Source organism: Anopheles gambiae, chromosome 3, assembly GCF_943734735.2.
Source record: "Anopheles gambiae chromosome 3, idAnoGambNW_F1_1, whole genome shotgun sequence".
Lineage (NCBI taxonomy): Eukaryota > Metazoa > Arthropoda > Insecta > Diptera > Culicidae > Anopheles > Anopheles gambiae.
In genome coordinates this window covers 2,151,239-2,172,668 of record NC_064602.1, presented here as the reverse complement: position 1 = coordinate 2,172,668, position 21,430 = coordinate 2,151,239, and the positions used below count along the sequence as shown (strand labels likewise).

Below are 21,430 nucleotides of genomic sequence, written 5' to 3'. Positions count from 1 at the left end.
CTCAACTGAATTGAACGTTCCTACACTAGGCCACAAGAAAGACGCTTTGTTCGTGTGGATTTTCCTCGCACATTTCACGTCATACAAAACATACTGGTCTGCTCATGAGTGAAAAGCCAACATGAAAGCGCCTTTGAAAATGTGCTCCGGGCTGTTTTGGGAGCTCCAACAAGGTCTCCAGAGAAAAACATCGACCCCAGAAGGAGAATGTAGGGCCAAAAAAGGTTAATTTAATTTCACTCGTCGTTTTTCTACATCGCTTGTTCGTCCACCCGTTTCCCAATGGTTTACGGCCCGACGGCTGGGAGCAATCACAGATCTGTTTTTCTGTATCCCTTTGCTTCGGTGTGTTGGGTGTGTCCGAGATTCATCCCGGTCTCGAAGGAGATGTTCTCTAATTTATTTCGTCTCATAAATGGAGATTCGTGTCAAAAGCTCAAAAACGACCATTCGACAAATAGATTCAATCTTTGCATTTAACGTACGTGCTGATTGCGGAATACAAATCATTGGTGGGATATGAATAATGATAAAATCTGTGCTAGGATCTGTGCAAACTTTGAAGGATTGAAAGAAAAATGAGAGTCAATTGAAATGTCATTCACAATTATCAATGAACGGTATAAAGTTTGCTTTATTTTAAAGGTGTGTTTTTAACCTCAACAATCACGAGCTTCAACTTTTCTGAACATTTTCTCTGTTTGTGATTTCTGATATTCCTAATTCGACCAATCCACCCTTTTTACCAAACGCATCACACGTCACTCATTCTACCCGAAAGTATCAATTCTTTCTATTATACGATGCTGTTTTCAACATTTTCGATCTTTGAATCGCTCACACACAAACATCCTTTCCTTTCACATCACACTGGGGTTGACAGTTTGGCAGCAAAATGTTAAAAAGGATATCTACGCACTCAGCAAACATCTCCTCTTGCCAGCGGCCTTTTCTGTTGGGCATAAAAAGATGATAAAAAACTCACAACACGTGTCTGCATTCGATGCTGTCGATTTATGCCGAACTGGTTGAGCGGATCAAAGAATCAATCCTCGATTTGAGGACTGTTTAGCATTATGCGGTTTTCTTTTTTCTAGATGATCTTTCGATTCGTAATGGATTTGGTTTGGATTACCATTTTAATGGAGACATGATTTCCAACGATGATAATGATTGTAAATGAATATTTTTGCTTAATTTCTTGCATTGTGTTTCGTTAAATCGTTTACTCCATTAAAACAGCGTTTGCTCGTTCTATTTGTCCACTGAAATTATCCCTAAAAGACAAATCGTGGCTCCCCAATAGAACCAAACCAAACCAAGTTCTATTCCCTGACCGGAAGCTCCGTACTGTCCATATCCTTATGGCAACACACTCGAGGGACATCTTTACATTCTTGTTTTCTCTATAAATTCGCAGACGCAGCGTCTGGCGACAACAGTTTTCCCTTGTACCATCATTTATCCTCCAACAAGTCAACGGTCTGTGATGAGATTTGTGATTGCGATGAGGCTTGTGACCAGTGGGAGACACATGTAAAAAATACAAAAACATGTACGACATCTTTCCCAGATGACGATTAGAACCGATCAGTCCGACTTCTCCCTTCCAACTTCGAAATGGAAAGATATATGGTCAAAAATTCATTATTGATGGCATTCGCTGTTCCAAAGTTTCGGTTCTTTTCTATGTGCTGGGTTCTGTTCCTACTACCCTCAGACCTCAACTAGTCAACGGCGATGAATGGCCGTGTTTTTGTGGGAGCACGTGTAGAATGACTGCCTTACGCCAACGCCATCCCCGGATATCCGCTTCCTTGGGGGAAAATTCGATCGAATTCGAATGGAACGGATGAACGGATACAGGCATCAAGCAACAAGCAAACTTCCGACCAACACAAACAAAACAACCACCAACACCCTGGAAAGAGGAGAGCCCAGTTCAACAACAAACTTCGGGACAGCATTTAGTCAGCAAAAGTGGAAATATTTTCTTGCAACGCTTGCAAAAACTTCCCTGCGAAGGTACATTTTGCATAGCTAAGGGTGAACTGCTACCACTCAACTTACATCGTTCGATTTTTAACATCATCTGAACGGCTCATCGAACAAACTGACAGGGCAAAGGATGCTGCTTTCTTACGGTAAGATCAGCTGCACATATTCATGAGCTCTTAGAAATAATCAAACACGGTTCAGGGAGTAAAGCATGATATGCATACATCTTTGATAAGACAAGGCGTTTTGGTTATGTTTTTTCACCTTTTAACATCGCCTCTCCGGTAGCCTTTTGGACGAAAACACACCAAAATCATCTGTTTTTTTACCTTGCTCGGAGAAGCGCTGGGAAAATCATTCAATTTTCTCGAATCAATCAACCACGCTCTGAAGGGAGAAAGGATTGCGTTTTGCATCAACGCCAAGGATCACGCTACAGGCAACACGTTCATCAAATCGATTGCCTTTCTAGTGCTATCGATACGAAATAGCAGCGAAATTCCTACACCTATTTCGACGAACAGGTCTACCGTGCAACGCGCCACGCTTCGTTCGTTATAACGTTTTTGAGCTGACGGTTGATCTGCCTGACGGTGTAGCTTGCAATTCCGAATTGGAAGGCTCGCAGGCCTTTTGCATGATGCATTCTACAATGAAACGTGTTTCAAAGTGATTTGCTACCCAAAACAGATTTGACAACACTTGAAATATACAGACATTTGTCACCCGAATTGTGTTGAAGAGATCATCAAACATTGAAATTATCCTTTCAACAGTTATTTGAAAAGGCAAATGAATAGGGTTGTGGGAATGAAAATTAATATTGCGATTAAATTTAATATCAGTTCCACAAACATCATAAACTATCATCAGAAATAAACAAACCAACAATAATAGAGCTTACCCTCATTGAAGCAATGCATTTTTTTTTGCTCTTCCGCAAAGCTCCCGCATAAATGCACCATAATTGACCTCAAATGAATGATTCCATAAATAGCCATTTTGCAGCACATTAACCGCAGATTTCATTTGCCTCGTTTGTTTCATCTTGAAGCCCACTGTCAGCCTTACCATTACCATAATTCAACATTCCGGTGTATTTAACTTCGAAACGTGCCATTAATCAGGCTAACGATGGCACGGGCGTCAATCACCAGAATGTCAAGAGTGCTGCACTACCAATTGTGATGCATTATTCATGTTCGTTCCAATTTGGTGGTTGGCTGCGGGTGTAAAATGGTCACTATTTTATTGGCATGCTAGCGGTTGGCTCGTCTGTGGACTATTCTGTGGAAAGGGTTGAGTGGAAATATGACACAAAACTTTCTGTGGCTCGAAATGCGAATCAATTTCTGTTTAAACGAAGCTTTCACTTCATTAAACTCGAGGAAATTTTGTGGAATTTCCTAATGCGTTACTTCTGCGAAAGGGAAAATATTGTTTATGACGTCCCATAAGGGCACGACCATTAGCAAATAGCTGTAGGAAAACATTCCAACACTAATGGCACAACATTTCCAGCACGATTTGCTCCCTGATCGGGAAATTCAATTTGTTCATTCAAAACTTATTCAGCGCAATAAAGCATAATAAAATAATCCATTAAACAGCTTGTCCCCAGGAACCGCTTCCCTCTCTTCGACTGGCCGGCTGCTGCCAGAAGCATCTTGTGCTGCTCTAGTTGAGCGATTAAATAGCACCTAGCGAACATGCACACGGCTTACACTTTCCAGTGCATGGATCCCTAGACACTTTGCTTCTTGCAATAACTAGGGCACGTTTCGTTCGTTCGTTCGTTCGACGGCGGGTAGGGCGGGAATGGGATGCAGTGGCAAGGAAGCAATTGGCTCGTTCAAGCGACTCCAATCAACGATTATAAATGCATTTTTAAAATGCATAGCACCGAACGTTGCTCGGGCGTGAAATGGCATTCTAAAATGGATTTAACGCTTACGAGTGCCGAGATACGAACGGGGAAATCATCTTAATATGATAGTTTACATGTTTTTGTTCATAACATGCTATTTCGAGTCAATAATTTAAATATTCAAATATGAACACAACTTGAACAACAAATTCCGTGCTAAAATTGAACCCACTCTACTCAAACTGCTTGAAAATGAAGTAGAAATAACGAGCTCTTTATTCACTGTGGCTCTTCAGAAGTGCACTGAAGCGAAAAATCAACAACTTCCCAGAACCGAAGCAAAAACATTCAAACCAGAACATGGTATATCGTTATGTTCTAGTTACCCTGCCAACATACTCAAACCACACAGTCGTGCAGTGTTTTTTGAGCTGTACTTTCCCATCCAACAGGACTCGGAAACAGCATAAGCACACTTTTTACGAACATGGCTGTGTATCGAAAGCATACACATATTAGAGAAAATGTTGCTCTGTTTATCGGGCAGCTTCGAAGGGATATTTTAGGGGAGGTTCCGATGTCTGCGGTTTATGTTACGGTTATTGGATTAGTTGTTTGTGAGGGCATCGCTCCCTGGCGTCGGACGCTTTTGGCTGGAAGTGTCCTGCGAGAGCGAGAAGTGTTTGCTGCTGCTGCCCGGTGGTATGCTGCTATGCTGAGCTATGTTTGATGAATAAATCATAAATCAATTTACGCTCACACAGTCACACCACATGGTGGGCGCGGGCTTGGTCGTGGAGCTTCCGGCTCGCTAGGCCTAATGGTCGCCAATACCCTATTATCGATGCATCTAGCATACTCAAACGAACACAAACAAGCGGAGAGTTTTTGCTCTTCTTCACCATCGCCATTTTATTGATCGATGCTCTTATTTGGCTGCTCTATCATAGACACCGATGTTGTGTCTGCCCTGCCCATCCACTAGCACTAGCAGTTTGCCAGCTCTGGCAGCTGTCAGAACTGGTCAGGATAGCAATTTGATTAATTAACCTACATTCAATTTATTGTCACTTTTAGAAGCCCAAGCGACCCCGTAATCACGCTGAAAGTGCTTCGACCAAAGGGCCAGCCTGTTTTTTTGTTCCTCTTTAGCTGCATCAAACTCGCGTACATCAAACATGTGAAAAATCATACCGCTTTTAGATATCGCTCAACGTTCCCTGAAAACCCATCAAACGAGGCTTAAAAGGTTGCCGAATACGGGACACTCATTTGCGTAACTAATTGATGCGAAAGAATATTTATTCACTTTTCACAGTTTGACCCATGCGTACGTGCGTGGGCCTTGTTTTGGTGGGACTGGGACACTTGCTCACACTAACAAAGCGAGTAGCTCAGGGACGTCGTTGGATCTCGTCAGTGCCAAATTTGTTCAACAGATTTTTTTCCTATGACAGTCAAAAGGGGTATGGCAAAAAAGCCCCATCTGGTTGGCTTTTAAAGGCTCTAAACGAGGCGGATCCATCCTCATTTGCGTATTCACACGAGCGACTCACACGAGCGGTCGTTGTCCCACGGTGAACCTTTCGATATTAATGAATTCCATGCGGTTTCTGCTCTTTGTTTGGATCCCTAGATCCAGATAAGCCAGTGATGATGCGGCACTTTCTAATCCTTCAAGGGATTTAATTACTCGACACACAAAAAGAAGAACGGTCGGATCAGACGTTGGTCGATTGCCAATCGATTAGGCTTTTCGTGGTGGCGTAAGAGATTCGGTATTTGAGATTCAATCGATTGAAAACAAAAGCGTATTGGAATCCTTCGATGGATTATCTTTGATCTATTAGTGTTTTTCTGTAAATTCCATATGCTTACAAGATTCATCCTTATGCCATAAAGCTATAAAGTTATGAACAAACCATCGCAGGTCAACTGTTACAAATTGAGGAAATAAATAACTTTTGATTACAATTTGCCTGCATGACTGAGGTTTGTTAGCACCGCATGAGCGCGAAACAACACATTACAGCCCCTTAATAAACACATCTTAGCACCAATTTCGGTCTTTCACTTCGTCACGGGCCATCAACAGAAAAGTATTGACCATTTAACAGAACGATCCGTTTGTATTCGTTCGAAAGATTAATCTTGCTCCAACCGCCTGTGATTTGATGGGGATGGAAATTCAGGTATCCACCACACACACACATATATTCATATCCACCTTCCACTAAGCTTACCCCTGCGGGCAAAAGTGATTTGTTTCCCGATCGCGAACGTTTTTCCGTGTTTCATCCCATTTGATCCTTTTACGCCAACAAAGCACAAAGCCCGCCAGTCACGCCGAGCGCGGGAAGTACACTGTACGATGAATAAATTCGTTAAACTCCCCCGAAAAGTCAAACGTGCTGCTCGATTCGAGGCACGTCCGCAATACTTAACATGCCCCACCGAATAATGGAAGCCAAACGCTATTGATTTAGCCCCGTTTTATCGGAATTCGTGATTGCGCGAGGCTTATGTAAGTCGGAAGTTGTTGTTACTGGTGGCCCGAGCGAGTGGAAATTACGATGAGATCTGAAGTATCGGTGTTGAACGTGAAAATTGCATCGAAGGCCTAGGTATCCTGAGGAAATCCAGATAGATAAATCAAATTATCGAACATGATAGCGGATATTGGTGGGATTTAAATTAAAGCAGGAACAAGCAACTGAAATTCGTTTGATCTGCTCAGAATCGGTCTGGTTTATCATATACAATCATTTGTACGTAGTACTGGATTAGTCAAAGACTACATTGTTATTGTTAACCGTAATAAACTGATGAAATTATTCCAAAACTCAATACAAATTCATGGTAACTCCTTTTATCGAATTACCAGACACCAAGCGGATCCTTCGTCCACCGAATCCAGGAATTAACAAACCTTACTAAGATATCCTCACGTAGACTTCCCAAACGTTTCACCAACACTTTTCGTTTCACTTGTTCGAACTAATGAACTCACCCAATGATAACATTTATTGGTAAAATTATACTCTTCCATTAATTGGCGAAACTCACACCACCGAAAGGACTCTCCCTATAAAGGACGCATGAGTGAATTCGCCCCTCATTGTTGCTTGTTGTTGGATCGCTATCAAGCTACAAAACTCAGCGTTAATCACATGGCCAATGATGAGAACATGTATAGGCAAACCAACACACCCGCAAGCCGTCCTCTTGCTCAGGAAAAATGGCACAAAAATAGCACTTGAGCGGGATCAACAAGGAGCGAAGAGCTGGGAAACGCACGAGAGAAGCGAAACAAGCTCACAGCTACATCATTGCCACGAGCTTTAAGCACCGCAGCACCATAGCTACCTCTATTAGCTTCAAGCGGATCTCAAGTGTGTATGCTCGTTCGTTAGCCCGTTGCCCATCAGCCGAGCGCTTAGCAGCGTTTTCCGTTGCCGATGATCCTTGGCACGGCTTCAGCAACATCGTAAGCATCAGCAACATAAATACATTATCGTGGTTTCCTCACCTAGTATTTCCTTGCTGTTCATTGCTCCCATCTGGTTCGTATTGGTGCGTTCGTGTACGTTCCTTCGACGCTCGCTTGAACGACGATATTTGTTCGCTTGATTCGGTAACAGCCTTAATAGGATAAATCATTTCACCGAATTTGGGCCAAATGTTTGGAATCATGATTAGACGAACAACTACGTCATTGATGAGCATCAAGCGGAAGAATGATTCCAAAGACAACAGCAACACAAAACAAACACAACGAGACGCTTGGTCACTTTCAACATATTCCTCGAAGGTCAATATTTGTCTTTCAAGCTTAATTAGCCAATCAGTTGTTAAAATGAATGATAAACATCTTTTGGGTTTGATGAACGAGCTGGGAACATATTTTCCTCTCTAAACTATGATCAAAGTTTAAAACAATTTCAAGCTTTATATCAATTTTGTAAAATCCCAAAAAAACGATTAGATTATTGATAATATTAAACGTATTGCAGATGATGTGTTTGTTGCCATGTTTTATTACCGGTTAAGTAACAAACATACCAACAGCAATAAATCACAATGATTGTACATATCAATTTCCTCCCATGACGCACAGCAACTCCCATTAATTGTGGAGCTCTTTTGATGAGCCGAGACGAAACAGATTTATGACCATTAAACACGAAAGCAATTACAACAGCTATGATTGGGACGCTTTTTTACACATCCCGATGCTGGACAGGAAATCACAAAGCCCCATTTAACATCACCACCATCGTATGTATTATTTTACAATTAACCATTGCGTACACGGCTCAATTTACCTTTTCACGGCCGTCAACCACAAACACATTCCAGCATCATGTCTATGATTGTTGTACAAGCTTAATGAACATATCAACCACAAGCTATCACGGAGCAAGGGAGAGGGTGGAAAACGATAACATCATGGTAATAATAGCCCATGGAGCGGATTTTCATGGAAAAAGATACACCACAAATGACAACTCCGTGGAACTATCTCGTTGTGGTAGTATCTGCAATCATGGGAATTTTCAGTACCTCTTCGCAGGATTATAATTACTTGTTCCATTACACAAGCTAGTTTTTGCTAAAAATAATCCTTTTACATTTCATGCAATATTCGTGAAATAGCATTCAATATATTATTTTGATAAACATGGGTAGTATGTTCAACCTTTCGATTAATGTTGGCATAATTCGCAGTCTTATGCATTGTAGCGCGAGCAAACAGATTGTCCTAAGTAAATATATTACATGCGCCTCGTTCTAAGCAAACTGACGCATATCCTTCGATCGTACACTAACCATCCATTTCCAGACAAACACTATTATGCACACATCACCAACACCAAATCGATCTTTAAGCTTTTGTACAATAAATCATTCCGTTTTTTCCATTTTTTACAGGTTTCACAATACATCTGGCGACTTTCCAGCGAGCCTCAGGGAAATCAATGGTAAACGAGGTGGTTCTCGAAACATACCAAGATGAATTCATGTTCAAATTCAAGTAACAACACACGAGACCTTCTGCGAAGACTGCAACAAAATGCAAAGAACATTCCAACAGAAAATAGTCCTTTCTCACGAATCCTGAAAAAGCGAATCAAGCTTTCCCGGCACAGTTGCACTAAAAGAAGAACCACATGATAAGGGCATGAACGAACGACACTCAACCTCACCATGGATACTAAAATAAGAGCTCCTTTTTGCTCGGGATACCTTGTGGCAAAGGAGAAGTACTGAAAGCATCCATAAACACCACACAGGTGAACGTGGGGTTAAAGGATAATTGAAATAAAGTTGCAAATAAGGATCATACACCGTAAGCGAAACGAATAAGCAGGAACTGGCAGAAATCAAACGAACACGAGTCCCAAATAAGTATGTGTTTTTCCCAACCAAAAAGACCACAATTTCCATGCAATTCTTCCTGTGAGCGTAACGTAAAATATTCACAAGTCAGTGCACATTGCTGAAGGTAGCTTCATTCCACCGAAAAGGGTCTTTCTACAAGGAATAGTTCTTCGGTTCGCTTTTAACGATGTTTGGGATATTTTGAACCTTTTCCGTAGCCACAGTAACCCTGGCCAATCCGATGCAGCTGGAAGCTAATCCGTTGCCAAAGATACATCTAGTGGAAGGACATTACCTCGTTAGTAACTTGCTCCACATTTTCCTACTAGCGACAAACAACCGACCACCGAAAGGGGTTTTCCATCGCTTTTTGCTTCTTTTCATTCGACCTTCGTGCTTCGAACTTTTCATACTGTGAAGGTTGGCTTCAAAAGGGCAACATTCATCCTATCACTTTCTCACATGGACTGTCAGCTTTGCGGTTATCGATATGCTTTGGGGTAGTGGAGAGAGTGATAGGAACCAAAGATTATTTGATTCCACAATTTATTGAAGACCATTTGATGTTATCAATGCAGGTATAGTTTACCTTTTCGCAGCATTAATTGCAAGTCTTTGTTTTGTTCTCAAATAGCAATGATCTGAACGTGTTCGGTGCAATGGAGAGATGTCCTCCTCGCATTCTTGTGCTTGGCAGTGCCAATTGATATTTGATAGGAAATAATGGTTGGAAACGTAAAACGTTTCAAGTAAAGTGTTGGTCCAGCGAAACGGCCATTCTCCAATTGCATTGAACTGCGCGTTCCTTCAAACACCGTTCCGAAGTAGGACATCACAAAATGACAGACACTAATCGCAGCAAACAGAGCTATCTGCACAAACACAACGGAAAGATCGATCCGCAATCAGTGCAATCCCCACCGGGACAGCTCTCGACAGGCTCGAACACTACCGAACATGGCCGTGCAGCCAGCCATACCGGGGGTTCCCTGAAACGTAACAATAGTCATCATCAGCGATTGAAAAAATCAAACACAAGCACCCTTGAACGAACCTCTAATGGTGGCCCCGTGGAGTACGGAGCGGATCGAACTGGTGGCAGCTTCAGCCATCATCATCATCAGCAACAGCAACAACAGACCGGAACGACCGCTACGAGATCCGGCGCCGGTTCCAGTCTAGCCAAGAGCTGGTCGAAAACATCCAGCAGCAGCACCTCGCAATCCACATCGCATGGTCCGGCGGAGCAAACATCACACCCACTGGACACAGCGGCCAGCAGTGGTCGACCTCCGGGGACAAATTTAACACCCACCGTCGTCAAAACGGAAGCATCGCTCAGTGACGATTTTAAACGCTTCCACACACTACGCAACAGCTACGGCGGCAAATCCAATTTAAATGTAAATAACACCGACCAAACGATAAAATCGCAGGTCCTGCTTCACCAGCAAAAGCTGCGAGAGTACTCGCGACAACTTCCAGCACAGCAACAACAGCCGCACCATGACAACGATAGCTACTCAACCTGCTCCTCGTCTCAGTCGGACTACCAGCATCCCCAGCAACCGCAGCATCATCAGCAGCAGCAGCAGCACCATCGCCACAAGCATCACACACACTATCGTGTGCATCACCATCAACACCATCAGCAGCAGCAGCAGCAGCAGCAACATCCCAATGTCCAGCTGGCTCAGACCATCTACCCCATCTCTGCCACGGTCGCCGCAACTGCCACATTGACACGCGCTGGCGGTGGAGGTTCGATATTGAAAAATGCCAACAGCAGCACCAACCATCAGGACCCGGTCGGTAGCCGGAACAGCCTCAAACGAGGTCCGGGTGGATTAAGCACGCTGTCACTCTGCAGCTGCGACGCGGAAACGGAGGTAAGTGAGTCATTATTACAGGAATTTCCTTCTCATCTGCAGCTTCCTTTCGTTCCTGTTTCGCTCTTTTGCTTTCATCCATTTTCAAACATCGATGGAATAGAATGGGGCATTGGGGTGGAAGAGAATGAAATGACCGATATGGTTTGTTAATCATTGACGTTCGCTTTGATATACGTTTTTTTACTCGATAACAAGTTGAAGTTGAAGGTCGAAACATGAAAAATAACCAGCTGGAGTGGTATTACAGTGGCTATTATATTTCTCTCTCTTCATAAAGGATGCAGGATGCCAAAGAGATGCCGTGATTTATGATTTTATTTTCAATAACTCAGATTATGCTTGAAACTTCCTTTAAAAATGCTCCAGCATAGTCATTAGAACAACGTCAGTTCATTGAGAAGTTCGTAGATTAAAACAAACTTCCATTGAGCCATTCCCTGGAATCACTTGTTTAATCTTTCACGATCTCATAAACGCATAACGCTCCCGAGGCTATAAAAATTAATGTGTCTTTCAACAGGGGAAAAGAAATCCCTGTCGCTGACTCGTTTTCTAATCTCCTTAATCGCAGGAAGACTCCATCCATCTGCACGAAAGTAATTCCACGGATTCCTCTATTTTTAGTCGATAATCGCTTCCGTTGGGTCAATATCATTTATATAACGGAACGACCAACGTCTTGACACTTCGATACTGACCGCCAACAAGACCGCCCTCCACACGGCCAACGATAGTAGAGCCGACGGCAAACGGAAGCCCAGTCATTGCAGCTGACCTGATGACTTCTTTTGCCGTCAGCAGACGTCGTCGGGCCGGTGGAATGGGAGTTTGTAATTAATTTTCTTAATCACGTTATCATCATACTTCCGTACAAGAAGCGCCGTAGACCATAAGAATAAGAAGCTACCGTGGGCGAAATATTACGTCAATATTACCGAGCGACTCGGAAGCTGTTGATATACGTTGGAGGAAAGAACAAGGACACGGTAAGATGGAATGTTTTTTGTCCTGCGATGAAGATAAGCAGGAGAGAAATGAAAATGGAATCGTATAACGTCGGCAAAACGTAACTTCAAGTTTTCGGCCCCATTACCAGAGAAACCTCACAAATCCAAGCTTTGGGAACGATACGAAATAGAATAAGCCAGATTAAACATTTCCGCTTATCGCCTGAGATTCAAATTGAAAATTCATCTTTCACTCTGGTTGAGAGGCGGGGTGTCGTTATTGCTTTCTCAAGGACGTCGATTGGACTGATGGTTTTACATCACCAAGTCTGCTGGGATGAAAATTGCCTAAAAAGGACGATGACCTTTAATGGGAACTTCTCTCCGGTCAAGTGGTGCGGGTAGAAGTTGCTGTTAAAAGCTTTGGTTTACATGATGAAAGTGCTTTAAGCTCACACTCATTCTTAGAGGTAGAAACTTTCGCGCCTCGGGAGCTAAATTTAGAACCTAACCATTGATTAGAAGCAATTACTTTCCTGAGTTAGTTCAAGGATATCCGTAAGTTCAAGTGTTGCTTTAAGGAATCATCTACACAGTGAAGGTTAACGGATGGGTTCAAGCCATTTTGTTGAACAGCCCTTAACTGCCCCAATGAATACAGCTAATTACATATTTCATTTGAGGTTAATTCTGGCTCACTTCACAACCTCAGGAATGTTTTGTATTGATTTTGTAAAGCAAATTGGCCTTCTCACATTCCCATTTAACGATTGCAAACCTTTCATCAATGCCCATTTGGTACTTCAACTCACTCTAAAGACCATTTGCATTACTCAATCGATCGTATCAAATGACTACATTGGTTTAAGGCAAGGCAAATTTCTGCCTTCTCTCCAGCATGCTTCTCTGCATCTCTCTTTCATTTCTTTTCGAATCATCTAAAACCTTTCTGTTTCTATATTACCGATCCTTCACCACACTACATCACCTCCAAATGTACGAAATAAAGCTCACAATTACACAAATTGACCAATAACCGTACGTAATGGTGCTATTCACTTCAAATACATATCTACAGCCCGTTCGGTCTCATGATGTAGGCTTGTGGTCTTGGCACTCTGGACGAAATAGCTGACAGGGCTCTTCCGATCACGGCCTGAGTGGTTCGTCCCAAGCAGGATGTGTGGACGTGTGAAAGTGTCACTAATATGGTCTGCTAATCTATCATTCCCTTACTTTTGCTGGCAGTTTCATCCCAATTAGCCCTCAGCTTGATGCGTTTGCCGGACACGATGGCAAAGTTTGGTTGGCTTTCTACTGAATGAAGGCATTCGACACTGATTCCGGTGTTACTCTACACTTTCACAGTTCGAGAGCAGCCTTCACATTGAATGCCTAGTAACTTCACAGTACTCTGGCAATTTTATCGCTTCGATCGGACTATTTTCAGGCCAATCTTTTTCTCGTCTCCGATTTCATTCTATCTTCAATAGTCTTGTTGTTATTAGCCATTTCTCTGGCTCCACGCCGCAGCATCCCTTGCTTATGTCGTTCTGTTTCGTTTTTCTCCGAATCAAATATTTACAGATAATACCGAATCCATTAAGGCCATTATATCAGTACAGCCTGGACAGGAGAAATCCTCGCCAACACACCTACACGTGCGAGCAGAACGCACAGATTCTGCTGCGACTGGAAAAGGACCGTCAGAAGAAGTTCGGCTCCATGGGAAAGTTGGTAAGTGTTTATTCGTTTATGGTTTCGTTTCGACTGAGATTTTATTTCCATGCGATTTTGGAGGTTTGGTCGGTGGTAGGTTTGAATTGATCTTCGGAGGGTGGAGTTATCACTGTTCTTGATGTCTCTCCCCTTAGACGAGTTCTGTGTTAGCACAGTAAAAGACTTTGGAAGAGTACTGCCGTTAGCTATTTTGCATCACTTTGAAGACGCTTACATTACACTCACGTACCTGTCACGAACAATTCGCTTCTAAAATGGGCGGTTTAAAGGCATCGTTCGACGTACGAATAGATAAAAGCATAATGTATGATACTGGCTCCAGGCCGTTTGGTGTACTGTAACAACAAATTCTACCTCCTATAAGATGCTGTATTAGCATGAATCGAACAGGAAAAGACAAGACCATTAAACGCTTCTCTACATCCACCGACTCATGGTTCCAAGAATTGCAAGACCCTATCTACAACAGGTCTAAGCAGCGCTCAAGTGACTGGAGACTTGCTTTGAATTCAACAGACCCGAAGCTAAACGGCCCACATTCAACCGTTTCCAGAGCGGCTTCAAATTTCCACAATGACAGAAACAATTAGCTTTCTCCCTGCCAGCAGCATCGAAACAACAAACGATAGGACCAACAGGGCGCTCTTCAACAACGGCTTCCAGGGCATGACGAAAAGGCGCTTGAGAAAACTAATTTGCTAATGAAAACTCAACCAGTATCTCACTTAACCCGGGCACTGCCTGCCACGCTGATGTATCTCCCTTTTTGGGGTTCCTCCATTTTGGCTGTTTAACTGAAACGGTTGAAGCCTGCTTTTTCCCGCTCCCTTTCCCATACTGTTTTGAGTTCCATTAGCATTGACGTTTTGCGGCTAACATAAACGACCTTTCCCACACTGGCAACAGTCTAGTCGCGTGTGATGCGTATCATTTTCGACATTTCTGCCGTTTGCAACCACATCCTCCGACAACATCACGCCGAAAGCCACTGTTTAACTGATGTTTAAGTTATACTCCAACTCTACAATACCAACATCATGGCCACAGCTTCCGACAAACGTGACTCCGACGACCTACACTTCCGAAATACACCGACCAAAGTTTTCTCATAGCGTGAAAATTGTGCAAAACTACCATTAATGCATCAATTCCTCCTGTTATCAACTCACTTCACAGCATCTCACCACATCAACCGGCGACTTGAGTGTAGCACCCGCAGCGATGCAACGACACTCGAGCATTACGGGTGCATCCGTACCGACCTCTTCCGTTTCGACTCCCACTCCAACGCCTCCTCCACCGGCTGCTCCCACTGGGCCGGCCGGAAAAGTCAGCGGAAATGCGTGTAAGGTGGCCGCCAACGTACTCACATTCGACTGCCAGCATGGATCGTACTCTCGGGGTGATAATTATACGGAGGTAAGCTTGCATATCATCTACATGCCGCGTTTGGGCCTTCGTTTGATGTGTCCATGACGAGTGGGGCTACATTTCGTGTTGCTGAAGCCTCTTTCGTACGAAACCACACATAAAAGGCCCACATAACCGCCGTCAAATGTTCGTTCCTCATTTCCTAAAGGCATTTATATCACTCCGGAAATGAAGAAAAGACTGATAAGAATGCTATCCCTTCGCAGATATTGGAATTCTATTCAGAGCACGAGGCTTTTTTGGGAATTTGATGTACGATGAATATATTCTCCATTCCATGGATCCATTTTTCTGCGCTTCCGGCAAAGGTGACAGCTGTCAAACCCAGTCGGAAAAAGTAAAAACATAAACACTTACCCCGTGCACTAACTGGTGAAGAGAGCGCAGAGTGTTGATCTTCTAAATCTAGATTCACATGTAAGCAGGAAGTAGAGCTGTGTGGACTGACACGGGACGAGTTATTTATCTGGAAAAGCGAACGCAAAACGACAAAACAAAACTTTATCGCTTTGGAAAGCGAAAAAGATCCGAAAAAGCCATCCACTTTCCCTTTTTTAGGTCCCGCGATCAAAACCTCGAACGGTTCTCTCGTTCTCCGTCCCTGTCATGAGTGAATGTCGTCGATGGCTACTTCCGGTCATAAATTATTGGACAGCTTATCCGACCGACTTCAGACCATCGTCCGTCCGTTCGATTGCAAAACCCAAGGAATCCCGGTGAGCTCCATCCCGGCATAGGCAAAATTTATTGACCATACCATTTTGCGGCCATGGTTTCGGAGTATTATTTATGGAATGTCCCGTGTTTCTCCCATGAACAGCGTACTTCTTCTTCTTCTTCTTCTTTGGCCCATGAACAGCGTACAGAGGGAAGGAAATTGCAAATTCTTGTTTTGCTCCAAGATCCGAGAGCATGCTAAGCACAGAAGAGCGATTTGTGGAGGAAAGGTTTATTGGAGTTGGAGTTCCAAGACTAAGAAGGATTCAATTGAGGAACACTTACCTATGGTAAGCGGTGAGACAGGGTTGTGAGAGGATTCTCGAAGTTTTCGGCATGATGAGGGAGGGAATTCCGTTTGCAAATTGGCACTCCATTTTCACGCCCCAGCTGGCCGTAGTTGTTGCATTCCGATATTATCGGTCGAATTGTTTCCATTCTCCGAGTGTCCCGTCCAAAAGGGAGAGTATGGGAATTTTGGGGGATTTCGAGGCATTTTGGGACAGTCTAGATTTATTGATTTTAGGTAAAGGTAGCCATAGTAGGGGAATAGGTTTTATCTGCTTTCCCTTGTCTTTGTTGGCTGATAATAAATTATCTATTTCCCAAATAAACAGTTTTTTTTTGAAATGTTTGGAGCTTGGCTCATCCATCATGGGCTTTACCAGCATCGCTTAGAAAGTTTTTTAATCAATGTAGATTATGTTTAGTTCTGTGTTGAGGTTTCACTCTTCCACGTATTTAAGCACCGAACAAACAAAAACAGGTATGGCTGCGAACTAACAGCCAACGGACGTGTCTGTGGTTCTTCATTTCAATGGTTTGCTCAACTTTCACCCCAAAATGCATCATGCAATCAGGTCAAACATGCACACAAGAGATAAAGATAAGAAACTGTGAACATGATAGTGCAAAGAGCACACACTACACCGTCTGGGATGCAAAAAATCTGCAGCCCGTTTTGTATGTGCCCTTTTGCATTCCATTTAAATGCTTTTGAATAATATCTCGCAGCAATGGGAGCTGCTTTGTCGCCGTTAATGGAATTTTTAATGTCCTTTCACTGTTTTTAATCGAAAAGGTAACACATACTTTTCAATCTTTCCCGGGGATGTGTGGTCATAGAACATAGTAAAGGAGATTCTTTCATGCGAGTTTTAAACACTTTTTGTATGTGATTCTCGTATAAAATTGTTTAAATCGTCTGAGAAGCATTTCTGATAGGGCGCAATTGAAACATTTTCAGCAGCGACTTTAAAATTGCTTACGGTAGTCCATTTCCTAGAATGATAATTTCCTCCGATGTTTGATTCCAAGCCTAACCAAACTCATCAACTCATGTGCATTAATTTCTCCGAAAAACAAGCTACTCATAAGACGGACTACCTTCACTCTTGAAATTGCTAAGCTAAAACCACAACGATGCTTGTTCAGGACCGTCGACAATGATCCAACTTCATTGTGTTGTGCATTCGATTTCCTAGACCTAGCCCACGGCTGATTATTTCACATCACCAACACCCCATTCTGAGTAATGAACGTCCTTCCGGTGTGTGGAGAATGATTTCAGCGGCCATACCACACCTCACCAGCCTTCCTTCCTATCATACACAATTGCTCTTCTCGACCGAATTTCTCGACTTGCCATGTTCATCATCTCACCCCGGCTGGCTGGAGGTTAATATTTGTTTCATGCGATTTTTATTGAATATCATAAAATGCACTCACACCAAGCTACAAAACATTACCAGCGGGGAAGGGAACATAAAACAACACCCCAGGAGGGTGAATAACAACACAAAACAAACACAATTGTTACGGCTTTGCAATCACAATTTGTGATCCGTGCACACTTTTGTCCGTTCGAAATAAAAACAGAGCTCAAGAAAACGGTTCCAGAACACGGGACTATAAGTTTCTTCAATTTTATCGATACAAAAGACTGGTCTCGTTTCGAACAGCTGTACTAAAATGGGTTTAGCACTGACCGGATGTACTTGAAACGTGACCTTGGGGAACCGGTAGATTGAAATTGCCAAGCCAAGCTGAAAGACTGAACGAAACAAAAGAAGGTGAACAAGTTATTCGTTGCTTTAATCAGTATATTCTATAAAAACACGCAAATACCCAAGCAAAATATGACTTCGCAAGGGAAAAGCAGTGATAATCATGTTTCATTCCTATGCAGACACAGCAAACAGGATGAAAGCAGTGCTTCATTAGAATAATTGATCGGTTCGTTTGAGCAGATTGATGAAAGCGTTGTAAATAAACTTCATTGCTGAGCAGCCTTTCTAAGCTTATTAATAACAACGAAAGTGAAACTGAAAAGACCAAAGGAGGAAAATTAATTCCAACCATAGACGTGATGAAGCAACAAAGCTGGGTATTCTGGTTTTCCTAGTGCCCAAGCCAATTGATGATCTTTTGCTGTCCTTTTAGTAGCGATTTTCGCCTCTTTTTTGGGCCATATTTTAATTTTCTAGCTTACCAAATTCTCGACTTTTTGCTTCTTCATTATCCTTTCTACGAGAGATTTGCCATTTTTCTTCGTCAGCAATCAGACGCAAATTTTATCTTTAAACAAAGCCAAAAGCGAGCTAAAAAGTTCTACAGTACGAAGAAAAAAACACATGCAAATAGAAAAGCTTGTTAACCATCCATTTCGCCTAAAAACAACGGAAGCAACTCGAAAAGCGAGGAAATTAAAACACAGGAAAAAGCACTACGGACGTGAAAAATGACGAACGAGACAAGCGCATGCTTTTGGTTCATGGAAATGGTGGAAATGGTGGTACAGAGGGGCAGGAACAGGACCGGAAAAAAGAACCGCGAAAAAGACAAACCATTACAAGAGCTGGAAAGAGCCGGTGGAATATGGAACATGGTTCGGCCTACCAGGTTCGTACCGTTTCATTTCCCCTTGCACGGAAAGGCATTTATTCTCTTCATTTCCATTACGGCCCAGCGTCATAAATATCCGCTCCATCTGGCGTAGTCAGATCATTTCTCTGCTGCCATTGCAAAGGCACCGAGAGGCAGCGTGATCCATGCTGTTGTTGTGCTTTTCCGGTCTGTTTTGCGGTTTTTCCTTACGACCGGGACGACATTACCATTAGTTGCATCTCCGGTCTTTGGGAATCGTGGTTTCGGTGCAGGGTGCAGTGCTCGAACTCGGTGGAAGATGCGATACAGATGCGTTAAATGTGCCCCAGTTTGTCATCCTCTGTTTCGAGAAGCTTTGCATCAACAGCTGCAACGACACGCTGGGAAGCTGGCTGGGAAGGTGACTGTTGCAGAAGGGATTAACGAGAAAAATGAGTTCCCTTCACTTCCGAAGTCATTTATTACGTGATTAAGGAATTGTTCTATGTCCTTATTTTAGAAGGCAGAAATACATTGCACTAATAACCTGCATCCTAAATGCGTTTCCGTTGTATTTTGTATAATGGAAAACGAGAAATTCCACGTCTATAATAAACTCATTATAAGAGAGACGAATAGTAGTGGACCTGCTTGGAACTCACAGCGGAAAATCAAACGATTCTACATAAACGATGCTCCGTACACTCTAGCTCTATTCCAACCACTCCATCGTTCATGTTCACAATCCAATATCAGTTATGCAAAGAATTTGTTGTGTTTGTTCAGCAACATCATATGAAAGCTCGATCATTCTCTCTCTCTCTCTGCTCTATTGCAGGACGACTCGTACAGTGAAGACATGATACCACCTCCACCACCGCCACTACTCAACCGACGCCCTTCCTACGGATTCGGCTGTGTGGTGCAGCAACCTGTTGCATCCGGACCGGAACCGACACACGCATACCAGCAGCCAATGTACGACCCGACCGCCCAGCCCGCCATACCACCCGCCAACGTCGACGTGTACGGTCGTGAAGTGGACGGACTGATTGGAACTATGAATCAGCCGGATCTCTTCAACTTTGCCTCCAACACAAACGGCTCGTTGAGTGGGACACTAAAGTCAACATTGAAATCCGCCAAATCGTCGACAAACGGTAAAACAACTTCCGGCTCATTGCCCATGCCCGCCGATGGCAAGTCGAAGCTGAACGACCCACTTCCCGTTATGATGGTGGACCTGATGAACGGTAACGGAACGGTCGCACCACCGCTTCCGAATGGAACTGACCCGACCGGCACGAAGCCATATCCGCCTTACTATTTCGATGATAATTATCTGCATCACCACTACTACTACCGGAATGGGGAGACCGGTGCGGATGTGCCACTGAAGGACGCTGGGCTGGATGCAGCGGGGCAGATGTATCTCTACCATCAGCACCATCACCATCCGGACGCGGTCCCCGCTGGCTACATTACCAACTACGATGCGCTGAATCTTCCCGCGAAGTACAACACAATCGGAGCGAATGGAGATTTACCACTGGCGGGACACTTTTCCGGGCTGGCGGGAGGCGGTGTCGGTCACCATGCAAGTTCCTGCAACATCAACCAGTACTCGGGCTCGACCAAAAGCAACCTCATCGCATCGCACAACCATCACTTCTCCAACTCGATCAGCAACTTCAACTTTAATCCCTCGCAGTACTTTGGTTCGGCGCTGGACCCTCCGCCCGGGACGACCATCATTCCTGGCGGCGTGATGGGAGGGGTGATGGGTGGTGGTGATGGGTTTCCTTCGTCCTGCAGCCTTAACGGAACGCCCAACAAACAGCAGCCGCATCCGTGGAAACATCGCCAGTGTCCGAGTCGAGGTTCGAGCAGTACCGGTTCCGGATCATCAAGTAAGTATGAGGTTGGTTGGAGAGTTGTCTTTGGAAGTTAAGTTAATGCTACTCAGAATTCAATCACGTTGTTAGCTCAGAACGTTCGCCATATTTTCGGACTTAAGCTCCCAAATTCCCAAATTTCTACCAAAAATCACAAGTGCCTTACAAACAGAAAATACCCTAGTACCCAAATGATCCTCGAAAGATTACGTTGTTAAACTATTTCCAACCACGGTATGTAGGTTGCGGTCTCCCGGACGCCATTCCCGCCGCCGGAATGATTTGGGGTTTGAGGTTAGACCATCATTAATATCCGGTAAACCTAACGCTCCACCACTAACGAACGTTTCGAAATCAACAACTTTGCGTTTGCATTTCAATAGTTGCTGTGCTCAACTATTTCGCCAGCTTTGCACCGTGATTCACACCAACGCACCAATGTTTTGGTCGTGCTCCAACCGAGCATAACTATAATGGCTTTGCAATCTAAGGCGCCAACCCCCAACCACAATAAGGTTCGTCGAAAGCAGCGACGAATGAGGTGTTTGTGGGAGTGTGGAGCAAATTTAAATTTCTAATAAATTATTCATCATGCAGAGAAGACAAACACAGGCCACTCTCTACGTGAAAATAACACAACATAACCTCGCACACTTCCTGTGACGGTACCCCACTGGGTGTTGTTCCATATCGGAT

General features: G+C 43.5%; 1 protein-coding gene across 2 annotated transcripts in view; it reads left to right on the top strand.

Moving 5' to 3' along the window:
- Positions 1-21,430, top strand: part of LOC1278102 (uncharacterized) — a 64,597-nt gene that overhangs the window by 8,591 nt on the left and 34,576 nt on the right. For both annotated transcript variants that reach the window (XM_061660360.1, XM_061660361.1), the window contains exons 2-5: positions 9,882-11,136; positions 13,674-13,823; positions 15,003-15,245; positions 19,678-20,749. In XM_061660360.1, coding sequence (XP_061516344.1) covers positions 10,087-11,136; positions 13,674-13,823; positions 15,003-15,245; positions 19,678-20,749 — 2,515 coding nt within the window. In that variant the 5' untranslated portion in view covers positions 9,882-10,086. The remainder of the gene's footprint in view (positions 1-9,881; positions 11,137-13,673; positions 13,824-15,002; positions 15,246-19,677; positions 20,750-21,430) is intronic.